The 19,346-nt window shown below is 42.4% G+C and overlaps 1 protein-coding gene across 6 annotated transcripts in view; it reads left to right on the top strand.

Annotated features, from left to right (window-relative positions):
- The window catches only part of pou2f1b (POU class 2 homeobox 1b), a 301,199-nt gene that overhangs the window by 216,720 nt on the left and 65,133 nt on the right, over positions 1 to 19,346 (top strand). For all 6 annotated transcript variants that reach the window (XM_068040849.1, XM_068040855.1, XM_068040850.1 and 3 more), the window contains 2 exons: positions 2,624 to 2,769; positions 8,005 to 8,184. In XM_068040849.1, coding sequence (XP_067896950.1) covers positions 2,624 to 2,769; positions 8,005 to 8,184 — 326 coding nt within the window. The remainder of the gene's footprint in view (positions 1 to 2,623; positions 2,770 to 8,004; positions 8,185 to 19,346) is intronic.

The raw sequence follows: 19,346 nt of genomic DNA, 5'->3' as shown, positions 1-19,346 counted from the left end.
AATGCCGTGAACAGCAGATGCCCCTCTACGTTGCTTTCATTGATCTCACCAAAGCCTTTGACCTTGTCAGCAGACGTGGTTTCTTCAGACTACTAGAAAAGATTGGATGCCCTCCAAAGCTGCTAAGTTTCATCACCTCATTCCATGACCATATGAAAGGCACAATTCAGCATAGTGGCGCCTCATCAGACCCCTTTCCTATATTGAGTGGTGTGAAACAGGGCTGTGTTCTCACACCTACACTGTTTGGGATCATCTTCTCCCTGTTGCTCTCTCATGCGTTCAAGTCTTCAGAAGAAGGAATTTTCCTCCACACAAGATCAGGTGGCAGGTTGTTCAACCTTGCCCATCTAAGAGCGAAGACCAAAGTACGGAAAGTCCTCAGCAGGGAACTCCTCTTTGCTGACAATGTTGCATTAACATCTCACTGAAGAGGGTCTGCAGAGACTCATCGACAGGTTTGCAGCTGCCTGCACCAAATTTGGCCTAACCATCAGCCTCAAGAAAACAAACATGGGACAGGACGTCACAAATGCCCCATCCATAAATATCGGTGACCACACTCTGGAAGTGGTTCAAGAGTTCACCTACCTAGGCTCAACTATCACCAGTAACCTGTCTCTCGATGCAGAAATCAACAAGCGCATGGGAAAGGCTTCCACTGCTATGTCCAGACTGGCCAAGAGAGTGTGGGAAAATGGCGCACTGACACAGAACACAAAAGTCCAAGTGTATCAAGCCTGTGTCCTCAGTACCTTGCTCTGCGGCAGCGAGGCCTGGACAACGTACGTCAGCCAAGAGCGACGTCTCAATTCATTCCATCTTCGCTGCCTCCGGAGAATCCTTGGCATCAGGTAGCAGGACCGTATCTCCAACACAGAAGTCCTCGAGGCGGCCAACATCCCCAGCATATACACCCTACTAAGCCAGCGGCGCCTGAGATGGCTTGGCCATGTGAGCCACATGGAAGATGGCAGGATCCCCAAGGACACATTGTACAGCGAGCCCGTCACTGGTACCAGACCCACCGGCCGTCCTTGTCTCCGCTTTAAAGACGTCTGCAAACGCGACATGAAGTCCTGTGACATTGATCACAAGTCGTGGGGGTCAGTTGCCAGCCATCGCCAGAGCTGGCGGGCAGCCATAAAGGTGGGGCTAAAGTGTGGCGAGTCGAAGAGACTTAGCAGTTGGCAGGAAAAAAGACAGAAGCGCAAGGTGAGAGCCAACTGTGTAACAGCCCGGACAACCAATTTTATCTGCAGCGCCTGTGGAAGAGTCTGTCACTCTAGAATTGGACTTTATAGCCACTCCAGGCACTGCTTCACAAACCACTGACCACTTCCAGGCGCTTACCCATTGTCTCTCGAGACAAGGAGGCCAAAGAAGAAGAGGAAGTATAAAATGGGTGGTTGATGGTCGGCATAGACTCGGTGGGCCGAAGGGCCTGTTTCAGTGCTGTATCTCTAAATAAATTATGTTAACTAAGACTGCCAACCAATGTGAGGAACTGTGAAAAGTAAGTTTGACTTTTGAGTTGCCGTTTTTTTCCGGCCAATTTCAGGTTTAAATTTAACTTCAACTTTTGACCAGAACTTTATATTTGTCACAATTACATCTTGGTCTGTCCATCAAACTAAGATGAATTCTTAAAGTATTTGAGGATTCCATAGTGTTGATGAAAACTAAACAACATTTGGGTATGGAATCCAAACACCATGATCCTGCCGGACTTTCTATTTCACAATACAATCTAATTCATTCTTAAACCAAGGAAGTTTCATATAGATATCCTAGAGTCACAACTGGCTGACACTATTTCTAGTCCTGAGTTATCCAAGAAGTACAAAATCTTTATTTTTGTCACACTGAAATATAGCCACAAGAAAAGCACTGCAATTTTAGATTAACAACATGTTTACATTGGAAGAATCTCTAGCTAAACAGAAATTGCAAAATGAGGGAACAAGTTTATTTTCTTCGCCCTGAAGGGTAAACTTACTGTAGTGCCCATGTCTATGTTAATTGTATATTAATTGTGTTCAGTTGTATGCAGGTGGTGGGCATTAACTGGAGATTTATTTGTGTGTCGATAAATAGACACAGTTTGAAACTGTGGTAATAAAAACAGAAAATGCTGGAAATACTCAGCAGGTCTGGCAGCATCTATGGAGAGAGAAGCAGAGTTAACGTTTCAGTTCAATGACCTTTCATTACTTCTATGTCTTTACAGACATGATTTCTCGCAGTTAGTTCACGGTATTAACTCGACGTGAACCAAGATTTTGTGATGTAGCCTCAGTAGCCTGTCTTGCTCAAAATGGGTGTTCATGCAATAGGCCAAGATTGACTAGCATGTTTTTAGTGGCTTGCAAGGATGCTGTACTTCAGTGGGATGCTGCAGCAATCCTGAAGTATTTGAGGATTCCAGCATAATTTGAGCATAACTCTGTATCTGGTGGATTGATTTGTTTTGCACTGAAGTCGGAATATGAACTCCTAAATCTAAATATTTAAGCATTATATTTCCTGCAGTATTACAGAACAAAAACTTTAAATGAATTGATCCAATTGGCTGTGAAATCATTTTTTCTATTCTTTCAATTTTGTTTTTGCTTTTAAACAGAAAATTTGTCAGTGGACTCTGCACTGTCAAATCCCAGCTCCTTGGCTTCTCCAGGTCTGGGAATCGAAGGGCTGAGCCGCAGGAGAAAGAAACGCACCAGCATAGAGACCAATGTTCGAGTGGCCTTAGAAAAGAGTTTCCTGGAGGTCAGTAACCAGCAATGAGATGCATAGTGGTACAGAACCAACATTTTGTAATGTATTTAATTCCTGATTTGGGGCTAGTTAAACTTGTGTTGACCACAATGCAGCTGTCTGTTGTCTTCAAGTTGATACATAAATAAAACTAAGTTATTTCCTGTATTTGAAAATAGGCTTTAAGGTGACGATATGTGCAATCTTGCATTATCCCATTGTTGATCCATATTTATGATATAATTATGTCCTTTCTTAAATTGCTGCTCCTTGCTAATTTTACTAACCTTGATGCAGAGAAAATTTGTCTATTGGGCTCAAGCTTATGAACCAGTGAGACACAAAGATGATGGATGGCGTTCTGCATTTAGGCATTTTTATGATTAAATGAGTAACTGAATATAAACCAGTCTATAAAAACAGTTCATCACCTTGTAGTTCTATTTATGCATTTGAGTTTTTTTTATTCGTTCATGGGATGTGAGCGCCATTGACATGCATTTACTCAGCTGTTGTGGGAAAACAGTAATGCCACTTCCTTTATTAGCTTTATTCAGGCTTCCTTATTGGAGCTAAGAGACTAATTTTGCAAATATTTACAAAAATAATAAAACTGGAGGTTCTCTTACTTGGAACTGACCCCTCTCATCTTCGTGGTCACGCATATTCACTAAAAATAGAGGCAGTACCAATAATATATGAATACAGATGAGCGCAGAGCTATTGGCATTTATTCATGATCATTTATTAGTTGTTGCATTATTTATTTTGATTAGTTACTCTTTCATTTAGCTGTCTGGTATGTGCAGAAACCCAAAGCCACATTTCAGAGTCTCATAGAAACATAGAAAAATAGGAGCAGGAGTAGGCCATTCGGTCCTTCGACCCTGCACCGCCATTCAATACGATCATGGCTGATCATCCAAACTCAGTACCTTGTTCCCGCTTTCTCCCCGTATCCCTTGATCCCTTTAGCCCTAAGAACTATATATGACTCTTTCTTGAATGTATTTAATGATTTGGCCTCAACTTCTTTCTGTGGTAGAGAATTCCACAGGTTCACCACTCTCTGGGCGCATAAATCCCTCCTCATCTCAGTCCTAAATAGCATACCTCTTATCCTTAGACTGTGACCCCGGTCCTTGACTCCCCCGGCATCGGGAACATCCTTCCTGCATCTAGTCTGTCCAGTCCTGTTAGAATTTTGTAGGTTTCTATGAGATCCCCTCTCATTCTTCTAAACTCTAGCGAATACAAGCCTAATCGACGCACTCCCTCCATAGTGAGAACATCCTTCCTCAGATAAGGAGACCAAAACTGCACACAATACTCCAGATGTGGTCTCACCGAGGCTTTGTATAATTGCAGCAAGACATCCTTGCTCCTGTACTCGAATCCTCTCGCCACGAAGGCCAACGTACCATTTGCCGCCTTAACTGCCTGTTGCACCTACATGCTTACTTTCAGTGACTGGTGCACAAGGACACCCATGTCTCGCTGCACCTCCCCCTTTCCCAATCTATTGACGTTCAGATAATCTGCCTTTCTGTTTTTGCCACCAAAGTGGATAACCTCACATTTATCCACATTATACTGCATCTGCCATGTATTTGCCCACTCAGTCAACCTGTCCAAATCACACTGGAGCTTCTCTGCATCCTCCTCACAGCTCATACTCCCACCCAGCTTTGTGTCATCTCAGATCAGACCATTGAGAAATTCAAATCAGTAGCATTTCTGTTCACCTGATACAGTGTGGATGCTCTCCCTCAAGAAGTATACTCTACTTATTTAATTAAAGAGAACTTGGGTTGACCAGAGTCAATACTTGGTGTACTTCTAGTGTGTATTAGGTACGTAAGGCCAATACCATACCATAGAAGACTGTTTTCCAAGGGAATTATACCACATTTAAGATCTACATTTCTGAGAAATTCCAATCACCTGTAAGGATCAAAAGACAGTTAGGGAATTGTGCCTGCAGTTTTTAAGGTCCTTTGCAAATCAGCACCATACAGCTTCTGGAGAACCTGCACTGTCTACAAGTCGTGGACACATTAAGGAATTCGCTGATTGCGCACCAATTTCTGTTATATTCTGGATCATTGACTTCAAACTATTTAGTATCCATAGAGAGTGGTCACTGACCATCCATAAATTCCCTGAAGAACTAACATATGAATTCTGTTCCAGCATTTCTTGTTTTTATTTCAGATTTCCAGCATCTGCAGTATTTTGCTTTTATTGTATGAATTCTGTTTCTGGGAGAGGGCTGGTTCCTGGGATGAGGGGATTGTCCTATAAGAAGAGACTGAGTAGACTAGGCCTGTATTCCCTGGCGTTTAGAAGAATGTGAGATGATCTAATTGAAACACATAATATTGTTAAGGGGCTTAACGGGATGGATGCTGAGAAAATATTAACCCTGGCTGGGGAATCTAGAACACGGGGTCCCAGTCTCGGAATGAGGAGTTGGCCATTTAGGACGGAGATGAGGAGAAATTGGTTCCCTCAAAGGGTAGTGAATCTTTGGAATTTTCTACCCGAGAGCGTTGGATGCTCCGTCCTTGAGTATATTCAAGACAGAGGTTGATAGCTTTTTTTGAGTACGAACGGAATTTAGGGATATGGGGATAGTATAGGAAGGTTGAGCTGAGGTACAAAGAAAGAAAAAAGAAAGACTTGCATTTATATAGTGCTTTTCACGACCACCGGACATCTCAAAGTGCTTTGCAGCCAATGAAGTAGTTTTGAAGTGTAGTCACTGTTGTCATGTAGGAAACATAGCAACCAACCTGCGCACAGTAAATGCCACAAAAAGCAATGTGATAATGACCACATAATCTGTTTTTGTGATGTTGATTTGAGAGGTAAATATGTGCCAGGACACCGGGGATAACTCCCCTGCTCCTCTTTGAACTAGTGCCAAGGGATTTTTTCCATCCATCCAAGCAGGCAAATGGAGCCTTGGTTTAACATCTCATCTGAAAGATGGCACCTCCAGCAGTACAGTACTCCCTCAATACTGCACTGGAATGTCAGCCTTGAATTTTGTACTCCAGCCCTGGAGTGGGACTTGAACCCAGAGCCTTGTGCCTCAGAGGCAAGAGTGCTACCAACCTGATGCAATCAGGCATGATCGTGTTTAATGGTGGAGCAGGCTCGTAGAGCTGAATTGCCTACTCTAGCTCCTATTTCTTTAAATTCCTGGCTGTTGAGGTGCCCAGTTGTATGCTCTTATCAGCTGTACTCATGCATAATGCCTTAAACACATTGAACACTGAAGCTTTAATTTCCTTTACAACCCTGATTAAGTGAGCTTATTCAGGTACCAATGATAGCCAATGGCAGTAAATGATGGAATTCACGCTTGGGCACCCATTTGAACATAGAGCCTCGAGCCCATGACAGCTGTCTGCAAAAGAAATTTAGCTAGTCCCACTCTTTCCCTGTAGCCGTCCAAATTGTTTGCCTTCTATCTGAGGCCCTTTTGAAGTCCACGATTTAATCTGCCTGCACCATCCTTTCATAGGAAGGAACATAGGAGCTGGGGTAGGGCATTCAGCCCTTCGAGCCTGTTCCATCATTCTAGATCATGGCTAATCGTTTACCTCAACACCATATTCCCGCACTATCCCCAGATCCCTTGATGTCATTAGCAACTAGAAATCTATTGATCTCGGTCTTGAACTTACTCAGCGACTGAGCTTCCACCACCCTGGGAGGCAGAGAATGCCAAAGATTCACCACCCTCTGAGTGAAGAAGTTCCCCCTCGTTTCAGTTCTAAATGACTTGCCCTTTATTCTGAGATTGAGTCCCTTAGTTCTAGACCCCACAGCCAAAGAAACATCCTTTCTGCATCTACCCTATCCCTTTAAGAATTTTGTAAGTTTCCATGAGATTCCCTCTCATCTAAATGCCAGAGAATACAGGCCCAGTCTCCTCAATCTTTCTTCATAGGACAATCCCACCATCCCAGGAATCAGTCTGGTGAACCTCCACTGCACTCCCTCTGTGGCAAGTATATCCTTCCTCAGGCAAGGGGACCAGAACTGCGCACACTATTCCAGGTGTGGCCTCACCAGTGCTCTATACAATTGAAGCAAGACCTCTTTGCTCCTGTACTCAAATCCTCTTGCAATAAAGGCAAGCGTACCGTTTGCCTTCCTAGTTGCTTGCTTTCAGGCAGTGCATTCCAGAGAGTGACCACTCATTGCAAAAAAAAAAGCTTTTCCCTCATGTCACCATAGTTTTTTTACCCATCACTTTGAATTTTAGTCTTCTGGTTCTCAACCCTTCTGCCAATGGGAACAGTTTCTCTCTATCTACTCTATCTAGATCCCACATGATTCTGAACACCTCATCAAATCTCCTTTGCTTCTCTAAGGAGAACAACCCCAGTTTCTGCAGTCTCGTAACTGAAATTCCTCATACATGGAACCATTCATGCCAAATTACATCCATCATCTTTTCATGTGGTGCCTCTTTGAGAAGAACCAGCCATTAAAATCCAACCCAGTTTTCTGCTGAAATCTTTCCTTGTCCAGAAACAATGGATTTCTGTAGCATGCATGTCTGAAAGATTTTTGTTACTTGCAAGCTAATGCAGCCACTGATGGTCCAATCCCTATGCAGCAGTTAACCTATTTTTCCAAAGATGCATTATTAAAGATCTTCCTATGGCCAGAATAGCACTGGTCTTTGGATATCATGTCATTTTAGTAAACATTAGCAATTGCATTTTTGTTTTTATATGACCTGTTAGCCTATAGTCTATTCTATCTTAAATTTGTGTGTATATTTTATATATATATATAATCTTTTTTAAAGTTGAGTGCAGATATATCACAAACCAGAGATCTCGCTGTTACAGATGTAAAATAATTCCTATTTTAATATTTGAAAAAAAAAATCAAAGACAAACAGATATCGTGCTGGAACCTGAAATTTAGAACCCTTTTCCTGACTTCTTATTGACCTAAATAGTTTATAAGCAGCTGCAATCACTTGAATTTGCAGAGTATTGGAGCAGTGGTCCTAAAAAGACAGGCCGTATTAGCAACTAAACATAACAACTGTGCTCCAGGTGACAAAATATGAATGAACAATGCCATAGGCTACCCATTAATATATTTAATTTATGACTGAAAAAACATAATCAAATTTTGACCATCTTTATGTGCTGGATATGGTAAAAAGACATTTATTCAACTTATGTAAAAAAAAAAATTATTTCATTCTCGCAGAACCAAAAGCCTACCTCGGAGGAGATCATGATGATTGCCGATCAGCTGCAGATGGAGAAGGAGGTGATCCGAGTCTGGTTCTGTAACAGACGCCAGAAAGAGAAGCGAATTAATCCACCCAGCAGTAACAGCGGCACTACCACTTCTACCAAAACAATTTTTCACAATCCCACCTCCATGGTAGGAGAACATATGTAGAATCTAATCTAAATAAATTCTCAGCGAAGTACCAATTTTATTTCTACTCCTGTTCACAAAACTTAATTAGCAGAAGTGTTTTCTGCAACTTGGCTGTAAGTAATTTGTAAAAATACGCTGTGATGTACAGAAATTTGAATTTTGGCGCAATAACATTTTGTAAATCGAGATACTCTTTCTAATTGATATAGGTAATCTGGGTTAGTTTGATACATGTGGGGTGGAGGAGAAATTGTATAACATACAGAACAAAACTTGCAGACAGTGGCTTGAGTTTTTCACATAGTTTGTACAGTATACTTTAACGTGGACAGATTGTTGATAGAGTTCTGTTCAGATGGTTAGATTCCAAATATAGTTTTAGGTCACTGTTGTCAAGTATATTGGCCATTAACCACATTTGGCGAATTGGGAATCCAGATGTGGCTAATTGCTTTTCCGCATAGTAAACAAAAAAGGTAATAGATACCATTATTGGACATATGATTTCAATGTTCATAAGGTATCCATGTGTTCTTTTGTGTATTTGTTGAAAATTGAAAGGACAAAAAGCAGACTGTACAAGTATTTGTGATCATTGTGAGTGCTTTACTTCATTGGTTACTGAACGGTTGAATGGTGATAGATGGTGTGTGTTTGTGTGTGTGTGTTGCATTCAAAAGTTTTTGCTTTCAGTTCTAGCATATTTATGGTTCTCCTTGGAAGTCACAATGAACAGAACTCAAATAAGGCCAAATCAGTCTTCAAATTATTGGATGTTCACAAATCTTTGACCTAGATTGACACAAAGGAAAGTCTGGTGTATGCCTATTACATTTCTCTTATTTATGCATTAGTTGCTGAGAAACAATTGGTAATGTGATCCTCATAGTGTCAACTGTGGTTTTCAGATCCAGTCTCCCTCAGAGGAATGGATATTTAACTTTATAATTTTCAGAGGAGATACCAGGCTTTTTTTGCCCAAGTCTACTTGGTCTTCATGACTTGATTGTTAGGAAAAACAAACTCAAAGCCTAAATTTGCCATTTGAGAGCAGTGAAGACCTTCACAAAGTTATTTGCAAGTACAACTAAATGAGGTTTGCCCTCCTTATCAGCAGATTTTTTTGTGGATAAGATGAGTTTTGTTTACTTGGAGAAGAGTAGAATATCTTTCCTATTTTTGTTTCGTACTTTTCACTATCAGAAATAAATGGAGACGGCATAATATATGCAGTGTGCTGTGCTTTTATCTGTAAGGGACCAAATCCATTAAGAGATTAATTTCTTGCAGGGACAGAGCTAAATGATGTCCCTATAGCTAAGGGATTCAAGTTAAAAGGAAAGTTCATTGTAAGACTACTTCATAGCTTGTGCATCTAGTGTAAGGGTCTTATTTTCAGTTCAGCCAGCTCCTGTTGGCCCAATGATCCCTTATTGGACTGATGGTGGATTCATATAGTTGCTTGAGAGGTAGGAAAAATACTCAGAAGCCTGTGATATAGCTGCTGTTATCCAGCATTCCTTACTGTTGCTAAAGTGCACCTGCCACATCTAGGTGGTGGATGAACTCAAGGCACCTAGACTGCCATTAGTTCATGAAGCATCCGCGTTGATTGTTTATACTGGGGCATTAATTTTCCTTGTTGATGGGACAGGTAACCTGTCCCCAATAATTTGTAAATCCTGGCATTATGTCCGAGGAAGACTGGCAGCTTGCAAAGTTCACACTCCATAATTTATCCATAGTCAAAGTGGATGCTCAAACAATGTAATAGTAATTAAATAAGGTTTTCTTAGTGATGCGGGTATGCCAAAGATTGGACTCTTTTTTTTTGTAGTAGCTAGGAGGGTCATTACCACCTATTTGCAAAACCTCAGGCTGGCTCATTTAATAGTTAAACCTTCTTTCTTTTGGGCCTCCTTATCTCGAGAGACAATGGATACGCGCCTGGAGGTGGTCAGTGGTTTGTGAAGCAGCGCCTGGAGTGGCTATAAAGGCCAATTCTAGAGTGACAGGCTCTTCCACAGGTGCTGCAGAGAAATTTGTTTGTCGGGGCTGTTGCACAGTTGGCTCTCCCCTTGCGCATCTGTCTTTTTTCCTGCCAACTAATAAGTCTCTTCGACTCGCCACATTTTAGCCCTGTCTAGGAAGTATCCCCAGTAATGGGTCCTGTGAATGACCTTTTTAATTGGGCAGAGCAGGTCAAAGAACCAAGTTTCCTGGGTCACTGTGGAACGTTTAGAATTGTCTTCTGAATTTTCCAAAGGACTTGATCTCTGTGAGAAGATGTAAGGAATTATATCTGTTGCTTCTCCTTGATTGTTACAAAATTCAAGTGTTCACTGCAGAGTATACCCAGAATGTGCTGTATAAGCACATTTTTTTTAATAAGATAAAGTTGGGTTCTCTCCCGTTAATGCTGTATGTGCACCTTATTGTGGGTAGCAACCCCTCAGCCTCTATATGTCATCAAATGCTGATCTATGCGTTGTACAGTTGCTCCTACAGTAATGTGCACAACCAGCAATAACAGAGAAGATGCCACAGTATCTGATTTTTATTTTTTGAAAAGACTTGTTTATATAGTACCTGTTCATATTTTTCAAATGTCCCACAGTGACTCCCAGGGTTTCTACTTGATGCGCATAGACTGTTGAAAGGTTCAGCCTGGAACAGCTAGAATTTTGGCAATCGGTAGTAATGACCTTCCTAGCTATTTGGAAAGATTTCAACCCTGAAAGCATGAATAAGTAAATGGAAATACTTTTGTTTCATGGTGTCAATCATTTTTGGTGCCTACATTGTGGTAACTACATTTCAAAATAATTGCCTTGGAATGTTTCTGGGAAATATATTAAGCTGCTATATAAATGCAAGTTGTTGCATCCAAAGGATCTACCTATTTCAGTGAAATTCCATTATCTACAATTAACAGGAATACTGTTTGTAGTGATAAGGCACTACGTAGCTTCAAAGTACTTTATAAAATGTTATACTTTTCATGTACTGTCATTGCTTTGTAAGGAAATCAGATGAAGCCCTAATTTCTATATCTTATCATTTAGTTATTGGTTGCTTTGTTTTGAAGTTAGGATCAGCTTGTCTGTTCATTGATTACCTTCGAGTAATGCCCAAATTGCTCTAGCCCTTCCATCTGAAAGAAGGCTGTGTACTCTGAGTTGCAGTCGGGATGTAAACAGATTTATTCTCCTCTTGACATTCTCCAGAGTGGTTTGATTTGCAATGTTGAGTATTCAGTTTTTTGGTTTCAGATATAATTATTCTTCTGAGCATTTTTTTAAACATTTATAGAATCTTAGACTTTTATAGCACAGTAGGAAGTTGTGCCCATTCCAGCTGTGCTGGCTCTCAGAAAACATTGTCACTTTGTTCCACTGCTGTGCCCTGCCCTTTTAATTCTTGAAATATTTATTCACTTTTCTTTTAATAGTTACTAGGGATTCTATTTCTACCACTCTCTGTGCAAGGCATTCCACATCCTGCAACTCTTTCAATGAAAACATTCTTCTAGTTTCTCCCTTTGTTCTTTTGGTGGGGAATTTAAATTTATGCCCTCTAGTTGCAGACTCTCCATTCATTGGAAATAGTTTTTCACTCTTTACCATTCACCTTGACCACTTCCTAGTTAATCATCTTTGCTTTAAGAAAGATAAGACTTGCATTTATATAGTGCCTTTCACGACCTCAGGATGTCAGAAAGCACTTTATAATTAACAAAATCCTTTTAGAAATGTAGTCACTGTTGTAATGTAGGGAAATGCAGCAGCCAATTTGTGCACAGCAAGGTCGCACAAATAGCATTGTGATAAAATAACCAAATCTGTTTTAATACAAATAAAATTGTGTGGATGCTGGAAATCTGAAATAAAAACAGAAAATGCTGGAAATACTCAGGTCAGGCAACATCTGTGAGGAGAGAAACAGTTAATGTTTCAGGTTGATTATCTTTCATCAGAACTGGGAAAAGTTAGAAATATAATAGGTTTTAAGCAAGGGAAAGTGGGCAGGGAGGGAAAAAGAAAAAAAGGAAATTCTGTGATAAGGTGGAAGACAAGAGAGATTAAATAGCAAAAAGGTTAGTGGTGCCAGGCCAAAGGGAGCAGTAATGGGACATGAAAAGGAGCAAAAGATGTGCGTAGTGGAAGTGTGAATGGCAGACTGATGAACAGCTACCATTCAAAAGCAAAAACAAGAGAAAAAGGAATTAAAACCAAAACCTGACCATCAAAGGAAAAGGAAACAAAATGGAGACAGCGGTTGCAATCTGAAATTATTGAACTCAGTGTGGAGTCTGGTAGGTTAATCAAAAGATGAGGTGCTATTCCTTGCACTTGCATTCAGCTTCATTGGAACACTACAGGAGGCCAAGGGCAGAGAGGCCAGCATGAGAACAAGGTGGAGAATTAAAATAACAGGTGACCGGAAGCTCGGGGTCATGTTTCCATCACCCAATTTGTGTTTGACCTCCCCAGTGTAGAGCAAAACGCATTGTGAGCAACAAATACAGTATACTAAATTGAAAGAGGTACACGTAAATCGTTGCTTCATTTGGAAGGAGTGTTTGAGGCCTTAGCCAGTGAGGAGAGAGGAGGTGAAAGGGCAGGTGTTGCATCCTCTGTGCTTGAATGGGCAGATACCGTAGGAAAGTGGGGTGTGGTGGTAGGGGAGGTGGGGTGTGCTGGGGATGATTGTGGAGTGGACCACGGTATTGCGGAGGGGACAGTCCCTTCGGAATACTGAAAGGGAAGGGGAAAATGTGTTTGGTGGTGGCATCACGCTGGAAATGGCGGAGGATCCATTGAATACAGAGGCTGGTAGGTGGAAGGTGAGGGCAAGATGAGTGAGAGCAGAAGTCAAGGAAATGTGACAGACCTGGTCAAGGGCCCTGTCAACCACTGTGGGGAGGAACCCTCAGTTGAGAAACAAGAAAGTCATATCGGAAAACCTGGTATGGAAGGTTGCATCATCAGAATATGCAGCGGAGAAGGAGAAACTGGGAGAATGGAATTGTCCTTACAGGAAGTGGATGTAAGGAAGTGTATTCAAGGTCGCTGTGGGAGTCAGTGGGTTTGTGGTGAATATTTGTTGATAGCCTATCCCAGCAATGGAGGCAGAGAAGTCAAGTAAGGGGAGGCAAAAGTTGGAGATGGACGATGTGAAGATGAGATGTAGGGGGTAACATATTGGCATGGATAGAAGATTGGCTAGCTAACAGGAAACATAAATGGGTCATTTTCTGCTTGGCAAGAAGTAACGAGTGGTGTGCCACACAATCTGTGCTCGGGCCTCAACCTTTTACAATTTATATAAATGACTTGGATGAAGGGACTGAAGGTGTGGTTGCTAAATTTGCTGATGACACAAAGATAGGTAGGAAAGTAAGTTGTGAGGAGGACATGAGGCTACAAAGGGATATAGATAGGTTAGGTGAGTGGGCAAAGATCTGGTAAATGGAGTATAATGTGGAAAAATGTAAATTGTCCATTTTGGCAGGAAGAATAAAAAAGAAGCATATTATCTAGATGGTGAGAGATTGCAGAGCTCTGAGATGCAGATGGGATCTGGGTGTCCTAGTGCATGAATCGCAAAAGGTTAGTATGCATGTACAGCATGTAATTAGGAAAGCTAAAAGAATGTTATTATTTATCACGAGGGAAATTGAACACAAAAGTAGGGAGGTTATGCTTCAGCTATACAGGGCATTGGTGAGACCACATCTGCAGTACTGTGTACAGTATTGGTCTCCTTATTTAAAGAAAGATGTAAATGCATTGGAAGCAGTTCAGAGAAGGTTTACTATACTAGTACCTGGAATGGGCGGGCTGTCTTATGAGGGAAGATTGGACAGGTTAGGCTTGTATCTGCTGGAATTTAGAAGAGCAAGAAGCGACTTGATTGAAACATTTAAGATCCTGAGGGGTCTTGACAGGGTGGATGTGGAAAGGATGGTTCCCCTTGTGGGAGAATCTAGAGCTAGGGGTTACTGTTTAAAAATAAGGAGTAGCCCATTTAAGACCGAGACGAGGAGAAATCTTTGTCTGAGAGTTGTGAGTCTTTGGCACTCTTCCTCAAAAGGCGATGGAAGCAGAGACTTTGAATATTTTTAAGGCAGAGGTAGATAGGTTCTTGATGAGCAAGAGGGTGAAAGGTTAACCGGGATAGGTGGGAATATGGAGTAATCGATCCAGCCATGCTGATTGAATGGCGGAGCAGGCTTGAAGGGCCGAGTGGTCTATACCTGCTCCTAATTTCATATGTTCGTATGTATGTATGTTCGTATGTGAGAGAAGGGTGGAAATTGGAAGCAAAGTTGACAATTTCCCAGTTCAAGGCAAGAGCAGGAAACTGTTCCAAATAGAGTAATCACTGTACTGGAAAAAGAGGTGAAGGAGGGAGCCTGAGTAGGACAAGGAATGTTCCACATATCCCACATAAAGGCAGGCATAGCTAGGACCTATACAGGTACCCATAGCAACACCTGTTACTTGAAAAAAGTGGTTCAATGCGAGAACATGTTGATCCGGGCGGAGAAGGGTGGTGGTGGATGGAGGTTGGTTGGGCTTCCGTTCAAGGAAGAAGCTGAGAGCTCTCAAACAATCCTTGTTGGGGGGTGGAGGTGTAGACGGATTGGACATCCATAGTGAAGATGAGACGGTTAGGGCCAGGAAATTGGAAACTGTTAAAGTGAAGGAGGGTATCGGCAGAGTCACGGATGTAAATGGGAAGAGATTGGACAAGGGAAGAAAAAGGTCAGAAGAAATGAGCTCAGTGGAGCAGAGAAGGGCTGGCATGATAGATCTATCAGAACAACCGTGTTTGTGGATATTGGAAAGGAGGTAGAAGTAGGCTGATCAGGGTTGGGGGACTTTTAGGTTGGAGGCCCTGTGGAGGGAAGATCTTCAGAGGAGATGAGGTCAGTGACAGTCCTGGAGATGATGGCTTGACGTTTGATAGTGGGATCTTGGTCCAGGGGGAGGTAGGAGGAAGTTTTGGAGAGTTGATATTTGGCCTCTGCAAGGCAGAGGTCAGTTTGCAAGACAACACCAGCACCCTTGTCAGCAGGTTTGATGGCAATGTTAGGATTGGACCTAAGAGAACGGAGTGCAGCGAGTGCGGAGGGAGACAGCTTAGAGTGAGCGAGGGGAGCAGAAAAATTGTGACCGCCAGTGTCATGCCGGCAGTTCTCAATGAAAAGATGTAGAGAGGGTAAGAAGCCAAAGGTATGGGTCCAGGTGGAGGGAGAATACTGGAGACTGATAAAAGGGTTCACTGTGTGGGGGAAGACTCCTGGCCAAAGAAGTGGGCACAGGGGCGAAGGTGATGTAAGAAGAGCTCACTGTTGTGCTGAGCTTGAAATTCATTGAGGTGGGGGCGTAAGGGAATAGAGAGGAAGGTGGGAGGGTATCGTGAGTATGCGGCATGGGGTAAGATTAGAAGAAGGGATGGTGTCAGAGGGAAGTGAAGGGAAAGAAGGATCCAGAGGGACATTAGTTTTTGAAGCTTGGGCTAATATGTTTTAGTGATATTGATTTGAGAGGTAAATAATGACCAGCTCACTGGAGATAACTCCCCTGCTCTTCTGAGATTGTGCCATGAGATCTTTTACATCCACCTGAGAGGGCAGATGGGCGTTGGTTTTAACATCTCATCCAAAAGATGGCATCTCCGACAGTGCAGCACACTCAGTACTGCACTGAAGTGTCAGTCCTCAAGCCCTGGAGTGGGATTTGAACCCACAACCTTCTGACTCAGGCGAGAGTGCTACCAACTGAGCCACAGCTGACACTTCTTTGTATCTATGTATATGTAGCCCAAGATATCTCTCACTCTGCTTTGTTAATGGCCTTACCATTTGGGGTATACTTCCTTTCACACATTTCCCCCAAAAATGTACTTCACATTTCTCTGAATTTGCCCAGTCTGCTCACCTGTCTATGCCCTCCTGTAATTTTCTCTCACTTCAATGTACCCATAGTTTAGTATTTACAAATTTGATTCCTATGTCCAACTCATTTACACAAATTGAAAATAAAATGTCACATCCCTGAGGCATACTGCAGCCCAGATCCTGTGGATCCAAAAGTCCCTGTTCTTTATTGTCTACCTGGCATCTCTCCAACTGTGCAGGTACATTCCCTTTCATACTGTGTGTTGACTGTTTGCAACAAGCCTCTTGTCTTCTCAAAGTATTTTGTAAGTATATACATACAACAGCCGCTATGTTTCCTTCATCTATACCTCAAAATTCAGTATAATTAGTTAAGCATGATCTGTTTTTAAATCCATCCTTACTATGCCTTATTGGTTCATGTCTAATTTGTCACTAATTTAATTTTGTATACTGGACTCTAGGGGCTTGTTTTCTTCAGCTTTGCATCCCAAGCGTATCTTTTTCCAAGGAGCAAAGCAGAACTAGTTTAGTTTTTTGTTTAGAGATACAGCACTGAAACAGGCCCTTCGGCCCACCGAGTCTGTGCCGACCATCAACCACCCATTTATACTAATCCTACACTAATCCCATATTCCTACCACATTTCCATCTGTCCCTATATTTCCCTACCACCTACCTATACTAGAGGCAATTTATAATGGCCAATTTACCTACCAACCTGCAAGTCTTTTGGCTTGTGGGAGGAAACCGGAGCACCCGGAGAAAACCCACGCAGACACGGGGAGAACTTGCAAACTCCACACAGGCAGTACCCAGAATTGAACCCGGGTCACTGGAGCTGTGAGGCTGCAGTGCTAATCACCGCCACTGTGCCGCCCATTATGTTGTGTCTGTGCATCAATTGTGCTGCCTGCATTATTTCCTATCATGGGTCTGGTAGGAGTCATTCCATTGTGCCTCAGAAGTTAGTATTTAAATTTTGTTTTAAAAGGAAGACAGATAACCTCACACTGATCTGTATTTAGCTTGCCTCTTAATTCTGATGATGTAGATCTGATGTTAGCTTGCCCCATATAAATGTTTTTTATTATTCGGTCTTGGGACGTGAGCATCACTGGCAAGGTCAGCATTTATTGCCCATCCCTAATTGCCCTTGAGAAGGTGATGCTGAGTCGCTTTCTTGAACTACTGTAGTCCATGCTGAGTAGGTACAACTACAGTGCTGTTAGGGAGGGAGTTCCAGGATTTTGACTCCGCGACAGAGAAGGAATGGCAATATAGTTCCAAGTTAGGATAGCGTGTGACTTGGAGGGGAACTTTCAGTTTGTGGTATTCACATGCACCTGCTGCCCTTGTCCTTCTAGGTGATAGAGATCACGGGGTTGGAAGGTGCTGTCGAAGGATCCTTGGTGAGTTGCTGCAGTACATCTTGTATATGGTACACACTGGTGCCACTGTACATGGGTGGTGGAGGGAGTGAGTGTTTAAAGTGGTGGATAGGATGTCGATCAAGCGAGCTGCTTTATCCTGGATAGTGTTGAGTTTCTTGATTGTTGTTGGAGCTGCACTCATCCAGGCAAGTGGAAATTCCATCACACACCTGACTTGTGCCTTGTAGATGATGGACAGGCTTTGGGGAGTCAGGAGGTGAGTTACTCAATGTAGAATTCCCAGCCTCTGGCCTGGTCTTGTAGCCACAGTATTTATATGACTGGTTCAATTAAGTTTCTGGTCAATGGTAACTCCCAGGATATTGTTAGTGGGGGATTCAGCAATGGTGATGCCATTGAATGTCAAGGGAAGATGTTAGATTATCTCTTGTTGGAGATGGTCTTTGCCGTCACTTATATGGCGCGAATGTTATTACCACTTATCAGCCCAAACCTAAATGTTATGCAGATCTTGCTACATGTGGGCACAAACTGCTTTGGTACTTGAAAAGTTGCAAAATGTACTGAACACTGCAATTATTAGTGAACATCCCCAATGTGACCTTATGTTGGAGCGAAGGTCATTGATGAAGCAGCTGAAGGCAGTTGGACTTGGGACACTATCCTGAAGAACTCCTGCAACAATGTCCTGGGGCTGAAATGATTGGCCTCCAACAACCATCTTCCTTTGTGTTAGGTAGGACTCCAACCAGTTGGAGAGTTTTCCCCCCGATTCCCATTGATTTCAATTTTGCTGGGGCTCCTTGATGCCACACTTGGTCAAATAATCTTTGATGTCAACGGCCATCAGTCTCAACTTACCTCTGGAATTCAGTTCTTTTGTCCATGTTTGGACCCAGGCTGAAATGAGGTCAGGAGCTGAGTGGCCCTGGCGTAACCCAAACTGAGCATCGGTGAGCAGGTTGTTGCTGAGTAAGTGCTGCTTGATAGCACTGTTGACGCCCCTTCCATCACTTTGCTCATGATTGAGAATAGACAGTTGAGGCAATAATTGGCTGGATTGGACTTGTTTCCACATTGTCAGGTAGATGCCAGTGTTTTAGCTGTACTGGAACAGCTTGCTGAGGGCATGGCAAATTCATTACTACAGCTGAGATGTCGTCCGGGCCCATAGCCTTTGTTGTTTCCAGTGCCTTCAGCCATTTCTTGATATCATGTGGAGTGAATTGAATTATCTGAAGATTAGCATCTATGTTGGGGATGTCAGGAGGAGACCAAGATGGATCATCCACTCAGCACTTCATGGCTGAAGATGGTTGCAAATATTGGGAAATTTCAAGAGATCAGCTACAAATTATAAACAGGTGAAGTAATCCCTTTTGGGCCATCTGCTTGGAAAAACAATGTGATGTTTACTGCTGCTATACTAAGTGCAGTTTGGCTGGAATTATTTGGCCAACTAGAGTTGCTTGAGGCCATGTTCCTGTTCTATTTGTTGTGTGTATGTTGATGTGGAGGAAGGGGAGGATAAATGTGAAGCGCCCCTGGATGCCAGAGAAGTGAGGCATCATAATTAGAGAGGGCACCTACCTGAAGAATCTTATTAGCCCCGCAGGACTTTTCTGAACCTAACAGTACAGCAAAGTCTTTGTAGGCAAGGAGGAGTTGGGAAGCTCTACAACCTTCTGTCAGAAGGCCTGTAGCCACACTTCCAAGGTTGGTACAGAACTGCCAGTAGTCGTCATCACCAGCTTGAATGTTTTTGCCTTATGATGTTTCCAGGGGCCCTGGCTTTAATTCACAATACTTTCTCATGAATACATCAAGAATTGTCAGCAAACACTATCTTTCCCCTCGTC

Source organism: Heterodontus francisci, chromosome 10 (assembly GCF_036365525.1).
Source record: "Heterodontus francisci isolate sHetFra1 chromosome 10, sHetFra1.hap1, whole genome shotgun sequence".
In the NCBI taxonomy this organism is placed as follows: domain Eukaryota; kingdom Metazoa; phylum Chordata; class Chondrichthyes; order Heterodontiformes; family Heterodontidae; genus Heterodontus; species Heterodontus francisci.
The sequence above is the reverse complement of the archived record's forward strand: the minus strand, read 5'-3'. Positions and strand labels throughout refer to the sequence as shown.